This window comes from Dioscorea cayenensis, chromosome 5 (assembly GCF_009730915.1).
Source record: "Dioscorea cayenensis subsp. rotundata cultivar TDr96_F1 chromosome 5, TDr96_F1_v2_PseudoChromosome.rev07_lg8_w22 25.fasta, whole genome shotgun sequence".
In the NCBI taxonomy this organism is placed as follows: Eukaryota; Viridiplantae; Streptophyta; class Magnoliopsida; order Dioscoreales; family Dioscoreaceae; genus Dioscorea; species Dioscorea cayenensis.
In genome coordinates, this window is record NC_052475.1 from 25,825,701 (window position 1) to 25,846,997 (window position 21,297).

Below are 21,297 nucleotides of genomic sequence, written 5' to 3' on the forward strand. Positions count from 1 at the left end.
GGGATTCAAACTTCTATCTCGCCCAAACTCGCCCAAAGAAGAAAATAGAAGTGTAGTTAGTTAAGAAACTTTTAGTTAGTTGTCAATTTTTGATCTGCTATCTAACAAATATTTGTAGATTATATTTGTCATTTGCAAGTGTTATTAGCATTACGGTGTTTTATTAAAAATTAAATATTTTTAAAATTGATTAAATAATAATAATTGGATTGAATATAAATTAGGGTATGTTACAAGGAGAGTCTGCATACATGAACACATAACTATATAAAATTCTGATTAATGCTGGCCAAATATATCAGAGATACACTGTAATTACAGGTTTGAAAAACCAGTAACGTAACATGTCCGACAAATTTATCAATCATTTGAACTTAAAAGACTAAACTTTCAAATAAATAAGTGCTCTCAAGTCATTACCATGCTTGTGACTTGGTGAAGTGGGGCATTTTATTTGCACCATTATTCTAAAACTTATTCACTTGGACCAAATAATGCTCCGATTTAATTATAATTGATAATTAAGGATATATTTGGATAGATTCAGTATCCATTTGTTGAGATGAGTTTTATTACAAAGGATATAACAAAATAAAGAAAATAGTGCTCATACATCTTATAATTACAGAGTACATGATCAAAACACAAGTAACGGTGCTGATCTTTGTATTTATGTGTGCCTTGATATCACCAGTTTATTTATTCTCATGGATTGAGTGTTTTTCTCGGCCAAGCACTAGGCATGTATTTATTCATCAGAGACATAAACAACAGTGTCATGGTTGAGGCCTGGACTGGACTATGTAAATGTTTTTGCCTACAACACAGCCCTCAACATCCTGCGGGCAGCCGAACTTCTGCTCAAGAAAGAAACCGATTGCGCAAAGACGTTGACCAATCTGTCGCCTGAATATAGGATCAACTGTCAAGGGCTTCTTGCTGTAATCGACGGTCAACCGAATAACCTCACCATTGGCAGGACCAGAATTCAAAACGATCATCTCCTCACTGAAGTTTGCAAATGCTAAGGTACTGACTCTGCCATCGAATTTCCCTGAAGATAGCCGCCATGGAGTTCCACGGGTACCGGATGCAAGAGTTTCACCAAGGCCGGGCGCAATCTCTGCCTCGACCAATTTATGGTCACGGTCTGTAGGGCTTAGTGTGTGAAGCACGAAGGAGAGATCCGGCACAAGCATCTCCTGAACCAACACAGCCATTTGGGCATCTTTCTGGGGAACACGAGCCACTCGCCTGCTTAAAATTGCTCTCCGTGTGTACAAGGAAGCCCACACGCGGCCAACAGCAGCCTCAAAGACAGCTGGGTCTGAGAGGCTAACATTCAGAATGGACTCGTACAGTCCTGCAGCTGACATGCCTGCTAAATCTTCCACATTGGCACTGGATCTTACTATTAATCGAGCATTGCTTGGAAAGATTTTTCGCAAAGATCCAATTGTACTTGCTGTTGGGCATTGAGCTGATACCAAGGACTGGAGTTTGGAACACATTCTGTCGAGATCACCACCTTCAAGTTCGGCTGTCTCAATCTGTTGTATGAGAGATAGGAATGTGCCTAAGGATCCACTTCTCTCAAGTGCTGATTCCATGGCCCCGAAGGGAATTACTGCACCTCCAGGTACTTGAAATGAAGCAGGAACTCCTTGATCACTGTAAACTGTAATAAAAGAAAGAATATTACAAAAGCAGGTATGAAGTCTATCAAAATTCTATGCGAACAATTGAATATGTACTGCGAACAGGCAATAAGCATGGCTTCCATGCTAAATATATTTCTCGAACTAACCTTTTACAGAAAGCTTGGCCAGAGCTGCAAGTTGACCGCACGCAGCAGCCTTTGCACCTGATGTCTTGGCATTTGCCTGTGAAAGCTCTAACACATCACAAGAAGTAGCACCCTTCTTAAAAAGAGGCCCTTTTGGCTGCAAAAAATAAAATGACAAATGAGAATGGAATTAACAAAAAAATACAATAGAAAATGTAAAGTGTAAAGTAATATACCTTGATAAGATCAGCAAAAAGTGAATAGCCCAGTTCCTCAGTTTCCTTGAGAGATGATGATCCATTGTCTGATAGGATTTCAGAGGAAAAAGTATGACCATTTGTTGACGAAGAGGTAGATAGATCAACTCCAGCAGCTGACGCTTCCAACCTATGTTAATTAATTTGATGCTGATATCTCAGTACATACTCAGACAAAAATTGGCGTAGACTGGAGGACAGAATTAATCAAACAAATGTTGCTGTTAAACAGATGCAATTGATGACTATGACCTCATACACCTCGTTTAAGATTTGTATGGTCCATAATCCCAAATGATATTATCAAGAAAAAAGTATATACCAATTTGAGAATACTGTGTTTTTCCATAATTTTGAAGGAAGAAGTCTTGAGGAAAGCTATGGAAATCCTCATGAGGCAAAGCATAAGCACAAGCATGCCCAACTCAGACAAATGGACGAAAATCAAGTCATACGACAATGGATTCAACATGTCAAAAAAACTACAAAAACTATATGTACCAAACATGAAAGCTTAAATGATTTCATAAGGAAATATCAGCATTGGACATGGTCTCACAAATCACATAAATAAGACAGCATCCTACTCATGCTACAAGCTATAAAAGTTGACTATACCATAAAAGCAATAAAGAGTGAGAAGTTGCATAGGTACAGCTCAGAATAACTAGCAATAAATAGTGAGCATGACGTCTTGAGTCTAAGAATATCACCTCACATTTTTCCCAACAAGTTCTCTGATACTAGAAATCTTGTCATCATCTTCACAAGTGACAAAAACAACTTTCTCCTGCGACAAAAAAAATAAACATTTTAAAAAGAGAAGCCTTGCAGTACTACCTTAATAAAATTTATTAGTTGTTTATGAACCTTGCCATTCCTCTACCAATAAAACTCTAAAATAGAAAACATCTTAATGAAAGGCTATTGGCTGCCACATACCCATTCAAAGAATCCCAGACTTGTACTCATGAAAAATATTATATCAATAAAACTCTAATGTCAATTAGCTGCCAGACATACCAGTTCAAAGCTTGTTAGTTCCAACTATTTGAGGGTGGCACTAGTTCAAAGAAATCTCAATTATATTCAAGAAAATATTTTAAAATACCATTAACACTAAATATATAGCATGCTCCCGTTGAGAACAATGCATGGAAAAGCCCTCAGTTTAAGACCAACAAAACAAAGAGAATAGAATAGAGATAATTTTCATAATATAAAGCTGACCTGTCTAGCCCTGACGCCTAGATGTGAAAGGTGAGGTAACTCCTGAAGAAGCACAAGCCCAACAATGTTGCTCCCAGCTGCCTTAACCTGCCAGATGACATCACTAGTTACAAACACAGGGTTGATGATTGCTCTATGACACCAAGATGATCGTCCAAACTAATAGGGTTGATAACTACAAAATGAAATAGAAATCTGCAATCCCAACCTCCTCGTCACCATCAGCCTTGTTGACCACCAAAATAACAGGACCTGTGAGTGTCGAAGGCAGAGAACCAGGGACAATATTTTCCACCTGCAACAAACCAATAAAACAACCAAAACTGAAGATCAAATGATACATACAAAGTTGATTTGTAAAAATAAATATTAGATAAATCAGAATAACCAGTGAAGAGGACCTGCATAAGTGTTCCATGAGCCACTCCTGGGACAAGGACATCCCAGCCAAATGATCCAAGTGCAATTCGTACAGCCTTGAGAAGAACAGTGCAAATCTTTGAAACCTGAAAGATAACACTAAAATAACGTCCAAAGTGACAAGTCAGGCTTGGTGCTTATTGGACAAGTTGTTTGTGTAGTTCCTATATACAAATCTTGAAACATGAGCCCGAAGTTTAGATCACCTAAGGAAAAAGGTTGTGAACATTACCCTGCACGAATTTCAGCTTCTGTATATGTCATCACACTATTTGCTGGAATTCCCAGTGCTTTCCCTAGTTTCTGGAAGAAGAAATATTCAAATCAATTAGTTTAATAATCTAAACCTGGGAAGCAATCAGCTTAGTAGAATGCTCAAAATAAACATCACAGGTAGATATTTCAGCTAGATAATTTCCAAATGTTAACTATGGCTTCGGTGTTATGTACCTAGGAAACTAAAAACTATCTTTCACGCAAAAGAATACAAAGAATAGCTAAATACAGTAAAGGTAAATAAAATCACTACTGCTATCAAGTATACCTCAAGCAGGACGTAATATATAAAAATGAACCATGCTTATGTTGAAAAAAAACTCATGGAAATGGGTTAATTTATATGATTAAGAGGGAGAACTATTTTTCAAGTCTGGTCCCAAATAATGTAACTCAGCAGTGCCTCAGAATGCTAACAATTGAAATGGAGCCATAATTGAAATAGACAGGTTTTTTAAACAATTACACCAGCTTGACGACATCGAAGGGCTGACAAACCGCCATTTAAGAAAGTAATCACATCACTCATTTGGATTATAGTAAAGTGACCTTCCTGGACAAGCAAACTGATATACTAGTCTTCATTGGCAAATTGTAGTAGTTGATAGAAGGTGTGACAAAGAAATTTATAGAATGGAATAACTTCCACTGATCATTTCCAATAATGACTAACCATATGCCAGTAGCAAGTTCATAATGATAAAATTATTTACATTGTAAACAAAATCCTTTTAAGATAATAATTTCCAATATAATGTTTACAACACTAGCAGCCTATAAATTTCTCACTTGGACCCTAATGATACTATCACAAATTTAATTTTTATATGTTGTAGAAATTCATCAGCTGAGGAATCAGTTAAAAACCTACTAAGCTGGCTTCCCTCCAACAAAAATGTAAACTGTGTATATACATGGAAGTTATTAAAACAAAGAGAATGTTGTGAACCTGGACTTTATCAGGAAATATCTGTAGAAGAACTTCAGAAAATTCTTCTGTTAGTCTTCTTGATCTGTCAAGAGTAGCCTTCAGTCTCAAAGCCCAGATATATTTGCCACTCTCATCGCCTGCATGAAAATGAAAGACCCCGAAAAACAGAAATGTAGAGCAATTAGTGTTCTCAATAATGGACAGCTGCCAAGCAGGTTTAAGCCTATTATAAAAATAAAATGGTACAGAGATACAAACTTACCTTGTGTTTCAGAATAACCTTTCTGCTGCCATGCAAGAAGCTCATTTTGTATGGCATCACACTCTTCTGATTTCCATCCTGAGAGCCCAACTTGACGAATTGCAATAATAAGTGCACCAAGCGGTTCATTCCAACAACTTATATCCTTTGGTCCAGTATTATGTGCAAGCCAAGATGATCCTCCCATTGCTTCAAGTGCATTTAAGAACCTATTCATATGTGATTAATACAGACAAAGAAATTGAAGTTGTATCAGAAAGTATTTGAGGATCTTGTCAGAATATATACTCAAAGAAAATGAATTAGAAAATTGAAATTACTGTCAAAGTCAAGTTTTAGGAAAACTGAGTAAATTATACTTCAGAAAGTATATAACAAGGTAAATTGTTAAGATAGAAGCAATTGCCTGTATGGATCAAAGCAAAAAGTTAATTTTATCAATTACCTGGATGAGATCTTGAAAGTAAATATGCATAATGACAGTAAATGAATTCAATTAATATCCATATAAAAAAGGAAGTGATTGTCTAGATCAAGGGAACTAACACACTAATAAAATCTTGCAAAGAGATTAGGAGCAGGTAGATAAATGGAAGATTAAGGACAATAAAATCATGAAGCAATATATTTTATGTTTACAAGGAGGGAAACACAGCATCACAACCTTAGGAACAACCATCCATATATAAAAGGCATTGATTAAGGCCCTTAAAGATTTCTTAAAAATTGAATTCCTCAAATCTGCACTCAGGTCTTTCCCCTGAAGTCAAAGGCACCAAGAGCTGCTGCCATGCTGCTAATGTTTTTAGTTAAAGCAAGCTTAATGAGAAGAGCCAATGTTTTTCATTAAAACTAATCTAGCTTGAAAAATAAAAAAATGATGTACATCAGTATTGAATATGGCGCTAAAAGCCCAAGAAGAAAAATTTTAAAAATTCCAAAAAAAATTTTACCTGCTTAACAGAACAAATGAGTAGTCTTCAAGTCCAATTTCACATAGGCGCCACTATAACAGAATTATTTCACAATTAACCAATGTAATCATATTTTCATACACACAGTCAAGAAAAATAAATAAATGAATAAATAAGTATCTTAAAAAATAGCATACCTTCTGACGCATAGCTATAGCAGCATCAGGGGCATCATTTCGAAGGCCACTTTGAAGGCCTTTGACAACAAGAGCTCTTATAGTAGTCAAAGACTGCATGGTCTTCATCAACTCATTCACACCAATTTCAGCAGAATTTCCCAGTTCTTGTGTCTCCAAACTCTGTAGAATATCCTCATCAAAATCTATAGCCTTGCCAACTCAGGGATCAGGTAATTTAACTATCATGAAGTTACCATGGCATGGAGGAAAAATCATAATTATAAATAAAAGAAAACCTTAAAATGACAAGATATAAATACCTTCTTGACCTACAAAAAATGATCAAGAGCAATAAAACGGAAACTCAAATCAGATAATCATCCAAGAATCAGAATGAAGATAGACGCATACCTTCTTGCACTTCAAAAAATGATCAAGAGCTAATAAGCTTTCTTCATCCAGAGATTCTTTGATTGAAATAAGTTGCTCAGTCAAACTGCAATAAACTGATGCTTAGCAGCTTAAATCAGCCAGAAAGTTTGAATCTTTTAATTGCGCATTCATGTCTATCAACATCACAACCGTACTTAGTAATTGACCACAGAAAATTTCCAGTTCAAGCATAACCAAGAAAAGAAACAATACATTTGGAAGACAATAACAAAGAGCCAAGAAATCAAGGAACAAAACTCTTCATTGCTAACCAATAACTTGTTTGACAAGGTAGCAATAGTATACTCAAATTTGACAATGAAGCATACCTCCCAGCATTAAAGAAATCTTTGAGTTCTTGATGAAATATCTCGAACTGTTCTATAAATGCTTCACTATACTGCCCTGGAGTCTTTGTTATCTTAGCAAGCATGGCTTCTGTAGCAATCAAATCTTCTGGACCAGCATTTCGATGAAGCTTGTTTTGTATTGTATGCTTAATTTCTTGCTGATAATAAGGAAAACAAACCATCAGGAAGGCATAATAAAATATTATTCCTTCAAAAAGACAATCCATTGGGCCACCTTCAAGTCATGAGGGATATCATTACGATGAGCAATATCACGTATACGAGTTAGAGGAACAGATGCAGTAAATTCTGACTTAAATGAAGGCAGGCATGGATGAATCTTTCGGCCCACAAGCACAGCCTGCCACAGATTAGTACAAGAAAGAACATCAAAAAGTATTCACAGAATAGTGGAAAATGTGGAGATATATAATAAAAAGATGGTCAATTTAAAATGTGCAAAAACAAGAACAGTGCTAAAAAGCTAATACATATTTGAGTAATAGTTTATTCTTACAAGAATGAGAACAATTGAGAAACACAAGTTGAATGTTCCAAGAGGAGCTAGTAGAACTATTTGCATTAGATTTAGAAGAAGCCAAAACACCTTTTCTACTAACCTCCAACAATCATATCATAATCAATCATTGACGCAAATTAAGGATAACTGTGGATCAGATAATAGCAAACATGGTACAATAAACTCAAAGTAGTCCTTAAAGTGTAGCAATTATTTGATGTGTGCATGTTTCGTCACCATATTGCCGTGTACAACAAACTAGTCTCTAAATTCCTATGAAATCTTTGCAAGAAAATACTAAAAAAAAACTCATCAATGCTTGCACATCAGTATCTGTAGTTTTATACTAAAGATTCATAAAAAAAAAGTGTATGGTTTATGTTTTACCTTCTTTTTGTGCAAAAGAAAAAGAAGATACTATTAAAATAGCAATAAATGTAAAAGAAAATTTTGTTTTTCTAGAGATTGCAAAAATGAGGTTTTGCCATAATAACACCAAAATCATTTAGGTCCTCAAATTTGGGAAAGCATCGAAAGATGAATGCGTCATATCCTTAAGTTCATCGCAGATCAAATCATTAATTTCAAGTTCAATTGGAATCGATTGGAGATAGAACTTTTTTTTTCATTCAACCAAAACTAAAATGATTTTAATACATCACCACTGAAGCTGCCCAGTTAAAAGAAGCATTGTGCAATGCTATTTCAACTCAGATTAAGTGTATTAGGATCTTCATCCAAGAATCAGTTTGGCTAAAGTCTGTTATCCAAAATTTATCAATTTACCATAGGCAACATAATAAACATTGCTCAGACAGTTTCACTAGACTAGACAAACATCGTAACAAGAGAAAAAGGAGAAATTTGACAAGAAAAAAAAAACATATAGAATGTGAAAAAATTAATGATTAAAATATTGCAAAAGGCAAAAGAGCAACTGACCAAAGGCCACTTATTTTTTTGATCAGTTATCCTTTCAAGCTCACGAAAAATAAGTCTAGAAATCTCAGCAGGCCTGTTTGGCCGGCGGTGTCCTCCATCTTCAAAACAGGGAATTTGGCCTGTATTGATCCACTGCAAAGATAAAAATCAAGTGTATATAAGATATTGTTTAGCTTTTTGTTTAGAACAGAAGAAGCCTTTTAGGAAAACCTTCAGGTAGATAGCAGAGTATATTAGCGCATCCAAGAGATTTCCTTCCTCCTGATTTGCCATCAGCAGGTCTGATACAAGTTCTAGCTGCATCAAGATAAAGAAGACAAATAAATGATTTATAAAATATGTTGCTAACTAATACAGAAAACAAATGAAATTGGCCAAGTTACACTAGTAAGTATTGGCAGTGCCAATCATATCTCAAAAGCAACCAGAGAGCCAAAGAAGGGTGACATTTTTTTACTATCATATTATTTCAACAAAATCCAATAAAGCGCAACTCTTGTTTGTAAATCCCTTTAAGCAACACAAACTCATTACTTACATGTCCCCAAAACAACAATCCTATGATAAGCCTCATTTCTATTTCCCTCATTATCTCTGTTTAATCATCTAGCTCACTTTGTGTTCTCTTTCTCACCAGAAAGGGCCACAGAGTAGCTCCATGCCTTAACTGTGAACAGGATTACCTTCCTCCTAAGTTTTCACACTTTCAACCACAGAAAGGTTAAATAAAAAATACAAAGATGCTTGGAACATATAAAATCTAACTACAGTCTCGCTTTGTTAGCAAGGCTGTGCACATACCTGCTTTGTGATTCAACATTAATGTAAGGCCATGCCCATTCAATAACTGACACACATTTCCAGACTTACCTCATTAATAATCACAAACTATATAATGATGTCTTAAATAAGAGACAGCACACTTGTCTCGTATCTGTGTAAACTTACATAGCAAACCAAATCTAGTATTTGAATTGCAAGCACTAATATCAGAAAACATATAATGTCGCAGAATTTTGGGATCCTAGTGAAAAATAAATCAAATTAAGATACCACTACTTCACATAGGTTTTGCAGCACATTTAAGCTTTTGCAATCAAATAAAATATATACTGCGATTAATCCTTATGAAAGAGTATCGTTCAATGTTTCTTTTTCTCACCTTCACTGATTAATTATAAAACTTTTTGGCTTAATCTCACATATGAGCTTTAAGCTATCAAGTCAGATTGTTTGGTCATAAGGCCTAAAGAATAAAAATTTCTCAAAGTACCTTCCGCCACCAATTCCTGGCGCCACGGTCACCCTCCACAAGTTTCAATGCCACAGCATCAAGGCCCTCAGTATCCCATCTCCGCTCAGTCTCCCTACTTGCATGTTCATTTGAACGCATAAAAGAAGCTTGCCTACCCTTCCATTGCTCAACAAATGGGCTTGTCTCCACCTCCAAGACGACTTCACCATCACAGCCATCTCCATCAACGTCACCATCCAATTGACTGGCTATGTTTTCATCCCATACCAATTCAGAAAGTTCAACAACCTCCCCAGTATTATTCCAGTGACAGACTAGACCAAACTCCCCACCCATCGGCAACTCCAAAACTCGGTTATCTCCATTCTCCCACATGACACTCTTCCCATCCTTAGGCAAAATGACAAACTTGAATTCAATTATTTCTCCTCCACGAACCTCAAGCTCACAGACCCATCCTTCCGAAGACCAGTCCATCCGGACAGGGTTTTTCCATGATCCCAGTTCTTTAGAGGACCCAAGGACTGCGACTTGCTCACCAAACTCAACCTGGTGATCAAGACGGACATGTAAAACAGCCTTTCCTTGATTCATGGACTTCTTCCTCTTCTCCTCCTTGGGCCTGAGATCAGAAAGTAGCAGTTTTGTGAAATGTACACGTTCTAAACTCATAAAAATCGGGTATTGAGACATTAATATCGATCATAAAATCATAAATAGTGGATTCAACTATCAACTGCGAAGCCATAAAAATCAAATCTTGGAACTGCACAATGAATCCAAAGGTATTGCAATTTTTATTCATTTTTTTTTTTTTCTAATAATCAGAAGGTTTATTCGGATTACCTTTCAACAGAAGTGGTACTACTGCCGCCGCCGCTACGGCAATGAAAGCGATGAAACACAAAAAGACGCCCAGGTAGGGGCTTCGCGATGGGAAGAGGTGAGAGATGGTGAGAAGGAAGGCGGAGTAAGGTCTGGGAATGGTGATAGCTGTGCTTGCAGAGTGAGGAGTGGATACGGAGGAGAGAAGCCATTGGAGACGGCGAGCGATGGCGAAACAAGGTGGGAAGCGAGAAAGGTAGGCGGTTTCAGATCACGGGAGACATGGAACGTTGATTATTGACTTCGAAACAAGCTTCGAGTTCCGAGAGCGAGAGAGACAGAGAGAGAGAGAGAGAGTTTGAGGCTTTTGGGGATGGAGATAATATCGTGATGAGGGCGCGGATTATTTTGGAGGAAATGAATAATCTATATATATATATATTATGTTGCCAATCTCAAGACATTACATTTTATTTTATTTTTAATATTTTTTTATTTATGTTTATTTAACTTATTTTATAGGTTTTTTTTTTAAAATTTAACCTTTGTATTTTTATTTTATATTTTATATTTTAAATTTGTAATAAAAATAGAAAACATTTGAACTAATTTTTAAAAACTAATCAACCGCTATTTTGGCACCACATATTGGTATCATATCCCTTGTGTATAGTATTTGTGTCTTTGCTTTGGAGACATGTTTAAACATAAGCTCACCCAGAGTAAAAAGTGAAACTGTTTTTTACTAAGACTTAAAATGTTATTTAAAATCTAATAAATTAATTAATTAATTATTATTTTTTTTAATATTTTAATTTGCCACATCCTTCCCTTCTCTGCTATAGTCCTGAGCTAGGGGAGGGAAGGAAGTCATGGGTGAATTGGAGATCACTTTTTTTCAAAATTAATTTTTCTCTCATTGGCCCATTATTGTATGTCTTGAAATTCAGTAACCTATAACTTTTGGGAACTTAAATAAAGGTTGAGAGACATGCTAAAAAATTTTTGTAGGGGACTTAAATAAAAAATCAAAGAGACCAAACAATAAATTTTAACAAATATTTTCTTAAAATATCCATTTTAATCTTTCATATAAACTTTGTAAAAAAAAATTGTCAAAAAATATATTTTTACAAATATTTTTTCTAAATATAAATTTTTTACACTATATAGTATATAAATAAATCTGTAAAAAAAAAAAGCGAAATAGTCATTTTGGAAATATCTTTCTTAAAATTATAATTTTTTAAATTATATATATTAATTTCTTCAAATAACATATCCTTGGGCCACCCTCCTTTCTCTGTTGGGTGAAAGCATTGATGGGTGAAAAATTGACTCTTTGCCCATTCATATTTTTGACGTGGCTTTATTTATATTCGCTAAAAAAAAATTAAAAATAAGTACATGAAATTTAAACCCTTCTCTGTTCAGTTGGGTGAAGATATTGACTTTTCGGCGATGCATGTTTTTGACGTGGCTTACTTATAATCGTCCAAATAAAAATTAAAAGCAAGTATATAAAATAATAAATAAATAATTTATTAAAAAATTAAATTATTCAATGATTAATGATGAGGGTGGTTACTACTGGATAAACTGCAAGTTCTTGAAATATAAAATATTTTTATATATGAGATTTAATAAAAAAAAATATATAATTTATTTTTAAAACTATTATATATTTAAAATATACGAAATATAAACCGATATATTTATAATTATTTAATTTTAATTAAATTCAATTACATTTGATTAATTTGCAATTTTCTCACAAAATACATATGGCCCAATATATTGGAACTCCCAACCATCCCAACCATCCATTTGTGTGTATTTTCTAAATAATACCTATAACTTGATTAGTATTATTGTGATTCATACCATATCATAACCAAGTTGGAGAGTGTCACAAGCCTTGTTTCTTTTTCTTGCACTTACAAGTTATAACACATCATATATTCTCCATCCAATTTAAAATGATGATGTGAAAAGAAAACAAGAAACATATCATCATAATCTATAAATGAGAGCTCCCATAATCATCACAAAATAGACCCCAACGTCATATATCACGGTAGTTGTTGCTCCAAAAAAAGCCAAATATAAAATATGGTGCATATATAATTGATACCTTTAATTATGTTTGGAGGAAATCTTAATCAACCAACTAAAGAACATAATGAAAATTCCCATTGGCATTGCAACTATTACACATAGCTTTATTAATTAAGAGTGATTGGTATTGGAAATATGATCATCATTGAAATGAACATTTTCATCCATCCACAAAGACAACGGCACATGTTCATATTGTATCAGCTACCCAACTTCTTAGTCATTTTGGTCAAGAGAAATGCAGAGTATGCTATACATCATGCAGATGAGGCCACGTGATGCATTAATTAAAAAGTCCATACACCATATTTATCATATATATATATATATCAATGAAATTAGTCTATTTTTTCTACAAATTACATTACTACAAAAGTCACACAGGTTTCATTACAAAAAAACAGTTTACTACAACAGGGTTTTTTTTTCCTAGCTTTTACCAAAATAAGACAACAGTGTTGCTTGTTTATCCCCTGAATTCTTGTTACTTCTTCCCTTCTTCACTGGATTTGAAGTGAAGTTGCTAACCTTTTCGGTTGTTTGTCCTGAATCAGTGCCTATGTCTTCTAACTCCCGTTTCTTAACAGGGAAAACTCCGTCCTTGACAAAAGAGTTACTTATGTTTTCAGTATTTAGTTCTGGATCAGTAGCTATTTCTTCAAATTCTAGCTTCATAGGAGTATCAGTGTCTACAGGTTCATTCTTCAGAGGCATGGAAGCAGCTGCACGTCTACACTCACTCCCAGCGGATTCTTCCCTTTCTTTATCATCAAATAACTCATCTTTCACTTCTGTTGGCAGAGATTCTTTATATGGGTCACTGCATCCTGGCTGTGACCGACATTTATCATCTGTCATCTTTATGAAAAACTTTGATAGTGGATTCTCACAGGCAGGTTTCAGCTGTATCTGAAAACACCATGACATTGTATGTTTACTTTCACATGGAACTTGTGGGAAGGCTTTAGTAAACTGTGATTGTGCAGAGTTGTATACCATTCATTTACATTTAAGGACTGATCAAGATAATTAGTTCATAATACTTCACCAAATATTATGATTTTATTTGATCTTTGGATTGATTCATGAGTGGAGGTATTTGTATCGCAAGAGTAAACAACCTTAAACAAGTTCATTATGCATTAAAATGCCAGAAACAATACCTCTTTGATGCACTCAGGCCCATTAAAGGTTGTTTTGCCAATTGCAGGGGTCACAGGATACCACACCTATTGAATGTAGGTTACACACAAGAATGCAGAATCAGTTTAACACTGGAAGAGCTTTAAAAAAGGATAAATGAACAGCAAACAAAGAGAAGTATTTTACAAGTCATAAAACTAGATAACATGTGTACAGAAAAACATTATATTAAGGATTTCAATCTGAAATTTTAATCTATTGACGAGACATTTTTTTTTTTGTAGTTGACTGGTAAAATCCATACAAGATAGTACACTTCTTACAGAAAAAGAATTAAATCACAAATAGGAACTGAATTACCAGGTCTGAATCTTCATATGGCTCCCAGAGCGTTTCAGGTTTGGACATGGAGTTATCTAACCACTTATCAATGGAACCTTTTCCGGCCAGGATTACAGGCATTCTATCTACACTCAAAAGAATCAAGATGTTACGATCAAGGAAAAACAAATCGTAGTGGTATGATATAAAATTACAGGTTGAACTGTATTTTGATTGCTAAGTCATCAAGAAGTAAGATAATGGAATTTTACTTTAAAAATAGATATTGCTTGATTTAAAGAAGCTTCGGACCTTCTTCATGCCAAGCCACATGAGTAAGAACAATGGCTAATGTCCTTATCATTTTATTTATCATTATTTTCCTAGCTTTCTTTATCCTTTAATGTTACCTTCTCTTGCAATATAACTTAATAAAATAGGTATAATCATTGAAGAAAATCCATTCTTGTTCTTAATAAAATTTAACTAAATTATCTTCTTGATGAGCAAGACAAAGAAGCTTCTTTATCCAGTCCAAGAACATATTAATTAAGACACAAATTTTCTTTAACTAATGTTTTAAGAAAACAACGTAATGTTGAAGGAAAACAAAAGTTATTAGAAATGACAACAAATTAAATATAAGGGCATTAGCTCAAGAGCCTTATACAATTTCTAAAAAAAATATTTCATATGCTTACCAGATTTCTTTGATCTTTTTACAGAATTCCACTATCTTGAGAAAATAAACTATACTTTTCAGAAGTACTCCTATAACAAATGATGGATATTGACTAATCAGAAGGGTTGAACATGATACAATCACAAGAGATAAGAAATACCAACCATGAAGCCACTGCAAAGCAGATGAACAATGAGTTGTCAAGATTGTGAATGTATAAAGAATATCTCCTGCAGGAGAAATAGAGCTTTATTGTAAAATCATTTGAAGGTCACTATACTACAAAAATTGATGCCACCCGTATATAATTGCATATAATTACATACAATTAAAACAACTAATGAAACTTAAGTGCCTTTAAGAAAAGGGAAAACAAGAAAGCCATAGCAGCCATTGGTTGGTTAAAACTACAATCCGAGTTCATACAAATAATAGTGTAAATTCAACTTAAGCTGATAACTTACAACCTAATGAAGTTTGATTCAAATGATTTTATTCGTAGAACGATCAGTAAACTGTCAAAGATTTAAGAGGATAAAATACATATTATAAAATTTAAAGAAAAGATCATGAGAAGTAATTGTAAATATGCACACTGTATACTTTGTAGTAAAGTGGAAAGAACAAGTTAGTTTTGTAAAAATGCCATGATACAGCTCAGTGATCATAGTGTATCAGCCAAAGTAACCATGTCATGAAAAATAAAACTAACACATAAAAGCATATTAAATAAGTCAATACTATGGCATTGTCTGGGCACTATTAAAAACAGTCTACATATTTTCAGCATCTTATTCTCTATACAAGTGCACATACAACTTGTACATGGTGAAACATCACAACTACAAATGAATCTACTGACCATTTACAAACAGTGTAACATTGCAATATCATATATATCTACTGTTAAACATAAGATTTTACCCAAACACTTTTGCCAACCTCATAGCTGTTTTTGTGAATTTTCTATCAATTACTGCATGATTGAATACGTTTTGCGGTATAAAAACAACATTTTTAGTGACTAAATTGATGCTTTCAAAAATATTATAATTAGCAACACAATTTAAAAGTAAAACTAGAACCCCCTTTTAAATAAAAAAAGGATCAATTAATCTGCTATTCACATACATAACATTGAAAATTCTGCATGTCTCAGGCAGTTATCAGGGTGTAATCTGTTTCTGTTATCATCAACCATATTGCTTGCCATGGCGCAGCATTTTTATTATCTTAAGCTAGAGAAAATCATAACCATATCAAAAAAGATAATAGAACCTACCTTCAGAATTCTGCCAAGAATCATAAAGAGCAGCAAAAATAAGAGGTCGATGATCCTTAAAATGTATGTAATATGGCTGCTTTTTTGATCCATCCTTCTTCCACTCATAAAATCTGCTTCAGAATACCAAAGAGCTTATGAAGGTTATTATCTAAAAAATAACAGAATGAAATATCAAGTAAATGGCAACAAATGTGATCAACAGTAAACACCTGCCGTCATGTCTAGCCCGGCTGTTCAAAAACAAAACTTTTCTGAGGTGTTTAAACTCCTTGATTAGAACAATTCAGTTTAGATGCTAAAGACCAAGTGTGTTGACCAAAAAGTTATTCAAAGTTGCTTATTTCAGATTTCTCTCCCATCCTAGAGGATTAACCTCCAAAATATCATCCTTTGATTAAGATGAAGAAAAACTCCCACAAATTTATATAATTTTCAACTGTTTCCTCATAGATCAGATCCATATGGGATTTGTCTTGACCATTTGATCATTACTCTACAAAATCTATTATGTCCTATTCAAGACAACAACATGTCATGCAAGCATAGAAAGCAACTTTAATTTACTTATCTTCCTTCCAGATTAATCCACAGCATCATAACTTCAAATCCCAGCAGAAACTGTTACAAAGCTCTTAAGAGAAGGCAAAAGGTGCTAAATCTAGCAAAACACAGATTACTTTCCCACAATTTCAACAGCACTAGAAAAGTGCCTTACTCAGAAAGACTTTTACAGCCATCCATAAAGAGCATCATTAACACAGTTATTCAAAAAATCCAATTGCAAATTTGCGTTCCAATTAAAGAACAATGAAAGCAAGATACAAGTGAAAAGAGTTTCATTAGATCTTTACAGGAAATAACAGAGCATGCAGAAATTCAGGTAATCATGCAAAGATAGTTTTCCCCATCATACCCTTCTACTGCCACAAGGCAACGGTTATTAGGCATAAGTCGGCGAAATGATGCTTTCTCTTTCACAGATTCTGACCTTGCATTGAACTGCGTATAGAAACAATTTAAAGTTATTTACATCAGATGAAACATGCATATGTCATAACCAAAATGCAATTCTATACAACTGATATCCATCTTCTTTAAAAAACCAATCTGCTAATCTACTTTAGTAGCAGCCCCCTGAGATTAACTCTATCATGCTTTTCAATCCCTTGCCAAATCACCATCTCTCGTTTCTGGGGCTTCATAGATGTCCGCAAAAAACAAGTGTATTGAAATAAATTCTTTGTGGTCACATTAAGTAACAAAATCAAACCAAATTATTTTTCCTCTACAAATACTGGATAACTTTAACAACCATTATAAGTCTATAAAGGGCCTCTTTTTCTTGGTACTTGTAACTAAATTTGTTTAAAAAGAGCCAACTTGAACAATCCCAAAATAAAATCGAGAAAAAAACAACAAAATATCCCTAATTTTTCAGAAGTTTCGAATTTTGATAAAAAAAATCAAATATGCAGTGATCTCAAATCCTATCCCTTTCTCCTCAGCATAATAGGCAGATCAACCTTTTACGAGACCTAGAAACGCGATCATAAAATCCTCCTCAGCCAACGGGTTCACATAAACAAAACCCAACGAGCGCAAAGCCTTAAATTTCAAACTTTTAGAGTCCGTCCTCTAGGTCACCGATTCTAAAAACACTACCTTTGCAATACTAACAAACAGGGAACAACAGAAAGAGAAATCAAACAGCAATCGAGTACCATCCGAAAGTGATCAGGTTTCTCTGTCTTCTTGGTGAAGCTGGGCACAAGACCCCATTTCATACAGTGGATAACAACCGGCGACTCCCCGTCTTTCCGCGCCGCCACCACCACAGGCAAGTAAGCACCCGGCGCAACATTGTAGGACGGCTGATAACTGGGAAATCAAGACCAATGAAGAATGAAAACGAAGAGGAAGAGAAAAAATCACGGAAGGCCTCACCGGTCGAATTGACGGGTCGGGACGGAGGAGTTGGGAACGAAGCCACAGGCCTGGCCAATTTGCTGAGGATCCAGCGTGCACCGAGCTCTTCCGCACATCTTCCCTCCGGCGGCCAACCTCCACGCTGCTCTCGCCGGGGTTTTCTCCGCCGCTTTCTTGAAGCTCGACCAAGAAGGGGGCGGGAAGAAGAATGATTAAAAAGACGAGGAGATGAATGGAGTGCCGCTTGCTTATTGAGTTATTGGTACGGTAAAATAATTAAATTTCATATTTTATTTATTTTTTATTATTATTATTAATGTAATGTGAGTTGAGACGACCTCCCAAATTCCCAATTACTGTTGAGATTTTGAATCTGGAAAAATTCTGAGAAAAAATAATTATTTGACTTTTTTTTTAATTTCACTTTTTAAGAAAAAAATAATAAGTAAATTAAAGTCGCTAGCCTATGTTTCCTTGTATGTATATTTTTAATAAAATATTTTTTATTATTTTTTTACTTAATTCAGTTTAAAAGATTTTTTTAGGTTTTTTATATGTCCATTTAGAAATTTTATGAAATATTAAATAATTTTTTTTTAATCTCAGTATTTATTTTTAATATACTACTCCGTTTATCAATACTTTTTTGAAAAATAAAAACACTATATTAAGAGATAATGTGGATGAAGATAATCTTATGTGATGTGAAGCAATTCTAGAGCCGGATTAATCCAAAGCAACACAGGCACCATCTACAAGGGCTTTAGCTTCCATCTAATCTCTCGTCCCCTGGTTAGTTCTTTGTTGATCCAATGGAATTTTATTTTACAGTTATGATATGAATTTTTGGTGTAACCAAATAATAATAATAATAATAGTCTAACACATAATAATAGAACAACCAGTTAACAAAATAACAACAAAATACAATACATATATATAGAGGATGCATTTTCTATGTTCAATCATAGATTATAAATCTATGTTGATGTAGACCGTTGAATTTTCATTAAACGATTGTGAATGTACAATGAATATTATTACTATGCTTATGAATAATAACACAATAAAAAGCTTGATGTACGGTGTACACTCCAATTAACCCTCGCCCTAATTAGTACTATGCTCAACCACACGTTTTACAAATGTCCGTAATTGATGTTTTTTTTTATATATATATAACACAAAAAATAAGAGTATTGGCATAATTGTGAACAATTATGATATAATTGTGAACAGTTATGATTATATTTTTAAAATAACATAGATATTTAAAATAAATAAATAAATAACAAGCCTCATCAAAGATACACACGAGTAAAGAGATGGTGGCTTAATGATATCCCAGAAAATTATGGTGTGAGTGGGGTAACATAAATTCTCAATATTTGATTTAAAAGAGAAATGAAATACCAACTATTTTATTTCATTGTATATGTGATTTATTTTAATAATTTTATTTTAATTATATTGATTTTATATAGTAATTATTTTTAGGAAAAATTATGTAAAAGTTCTTATAAAGTTTCATTTTTCTTCTGCAGTCTATCTGACATTTGCACTTCCAATATAGTCCCTCATTTTTACACAAATTCTTTTTTAATCCATGCCTTAACACCCATTAATGCATTTTTCTCTCAAATGGCAGAATTGCCTTCTCTTGTGCCTCCCGCACAATCACGTCAAATTTTTTGGTAGGCAATGACAGAGATCTTCTTCATAAGTTTTTAGTGTACTTCATCTTCATTCTTTGTCTCTTATTCTTCTTTTCCTTGTCGTTGTTCTTCTTCTTTGGCTCCTTCTTTCTATCATTCATGTAAACATCTTCATTCAGTTTCGCTTACTTCCTCCTTAGGGGCATTTTTTTTTAACATATGGGTTTGTCTAATGTTTACTTCCTCATCGACTTTTCTTCTTTGGATATTCTTCTCCTTCTTCCGCTGTTGGGCTTGTTTTTTTCTTTGTTGCTCTCCTTGGAGAAGAATGTTGTCGGGCCCTCTTTTTTAAGTCGCCCAATTGGGACAACCTCATATAAGTTTCCTTGGCCTTTCCTGTTCCACGGCTAACAAGTGCAATTTCCTCATCACTGGCTGGACAAGAGTATAGAACTGCAAAGGATGCAGGAGATTGACACCCTAACATTATAGTACATTAAACATTGATATTACACAAAACGGCGGTATATTACACACTACTAAAGTATATTACATAGAACTAGAGTATATTACACAGAACAGGAAATATCTTACACACTAAGTTTATATACTATACAGTATACGAGGTGTCCAACCAATGCGTTGCTTCCTCACACTTCCGGTTACCTCATAGAACCAGATAATGAGGGCGATTGAGCACCCTTTCAGGTATCCGACGTTGTAGTACTTCCCTTGACAGCACAGATGCACCCGTGCGCCCATTTTGGGAAAATCGTCTATCAGCCACCTGTGGATGGCATGCGCCCAGGCGTAGTTGCCGATAGTCTCCAGGTTGTCAGCATACCTAGCCACGAAGGTGAGCGCATTGAGGGAGGTGTTCGAGAAGAAGATGGTGGTCATGAAGAACACGACGAGAAGCTTTACGATAGTCTCTTCCATTCCGGACTTCCCTCGAACAACTCTGAACATGTTATCCTTGATGGCATCGCGATACTGGTTGTGCATTTTGTTCAAGTAGGCAAGCTCAAATTCAGATGAGACTCCTTCCCCTCGTGCCTGAAGGAGATAATCTCTCTCATACAGGGGACGCCCATAATGATGGCAACGTCCTCGGGCCTGAATGACAACATGCTACCACCAATCTTGAACCTTCAGTTCGGCCATCATATATACGGAGCAGCGTGTCCACCATCCCCCTTTCTTGGACCACGACTGCTAAGTCCATCAGGTGCACAAAAAGGGTCCGGCAGAGGATCTACCAGTGCGTATTGTTCATCGTTTTTTTCAATCCCTCTATTGTCTTCACGACAGGGGTCAGGTAACACCTAGCATTTACTAGAGTGGTAGCCATTTATCTATTCAATTGAAATTACACAAAATGATTAGATTTTACACAGTAGAAGGATATTTTACACAGGACGGTAACGTATATTACACAAAAAAAAAATCCAAAATCCCAAAATAATACACGCGAAAGCCTGAAACCCAAACCGGTGAAATTCAGATTCTATACAGGAAATCGAAAAAAATACACACGAAAAGCACACGAAAGTCGGCCAACTTCTCCTTACCTTTTTGCTTGTGTTTT

The 21,297-nt window shown here is 34.7% G+C and overlaps 2 protein-coding genes across 2 annotated transcripts; both read right to left on the reverse strand.

Annotated features, from left to right (window-relative positions):
• Positions 1 to 584: 584 nt before the first annotated feature.
• On the reverse strand, positions 585 to 10,978 carry LOC120261852 (phosphoglucan, water dikinase, chloroplastic). Its single transcript, XM_039269856.1, has 19 exons — positions 10,601 to 10,978; positions 9,773 to 10,376; positions 8,710 to 8,796; positions 8,500 to 8,631; positions 7,273 to 7,398; positions 7,017 to 7,195; positions 6,667 to 6,751; positions 6,274 to 6,435; positions 6,116 to 6,168; positions 5,163 to 5,371; positions 4,919 to 5,037; positions 3,926 to 3,996; positions 3,675 to 3,792; positions 3,482 to 3,568; positions 3,274 to 3,360; positions 2,757 to 2,833; positions 2,023 to 2,173; positions 1,808 to 1,943; positions 585 to 1,678 (listed from the first exon to the last, which is right to left on the reverse strand). The coding sequence occupies exons 1-19, from the start codon at positions 10,789 to 10,791 to the stop codon at positions 777 to 779; spliced, it is 3,576 nt and encodes a 1,191-aa protein (XP_039125790.1). The 5' UTR covers positions 10,792 to 10,978; the 3' UTR covers positions 585 to 776.
• A 2,038-nt stretch (positions 10,979 to 13,016) lies between these two features.
• On the reverse strand, positions 13,017 to 18,267 carry LOC120262501 (abasic site processing protein HMCES). The gene is made up of 8 exons (XM_039270628.1): positions 18,073 to 18,267; positions 17,850 to 18,006; positions 17,042 to 17,127; positions 16,126 to 16,238; positions 15,008 to 15,073; positions 14,201 to 14,307; positions 13,861 to 13,926; positions 13,017 to 13,606 (listed from the first exon to the last, which is right to left on the reverse strand). Exons 1-8 carry the CDS (start codon positions 18,168 to 18,170, stop codon positions 13,127 to 13,129), a joined length of 1,173 nt encoding a protein of 390 aa, XP_039126562.1. The 5' UTR covers positions 18,171 to 18,267; the 3' UTR covers positions 13,017 to 13,126.
• Between the last annotated feature and the right edge of the window lie 3,030 nt (positions 18,268 to 21,297).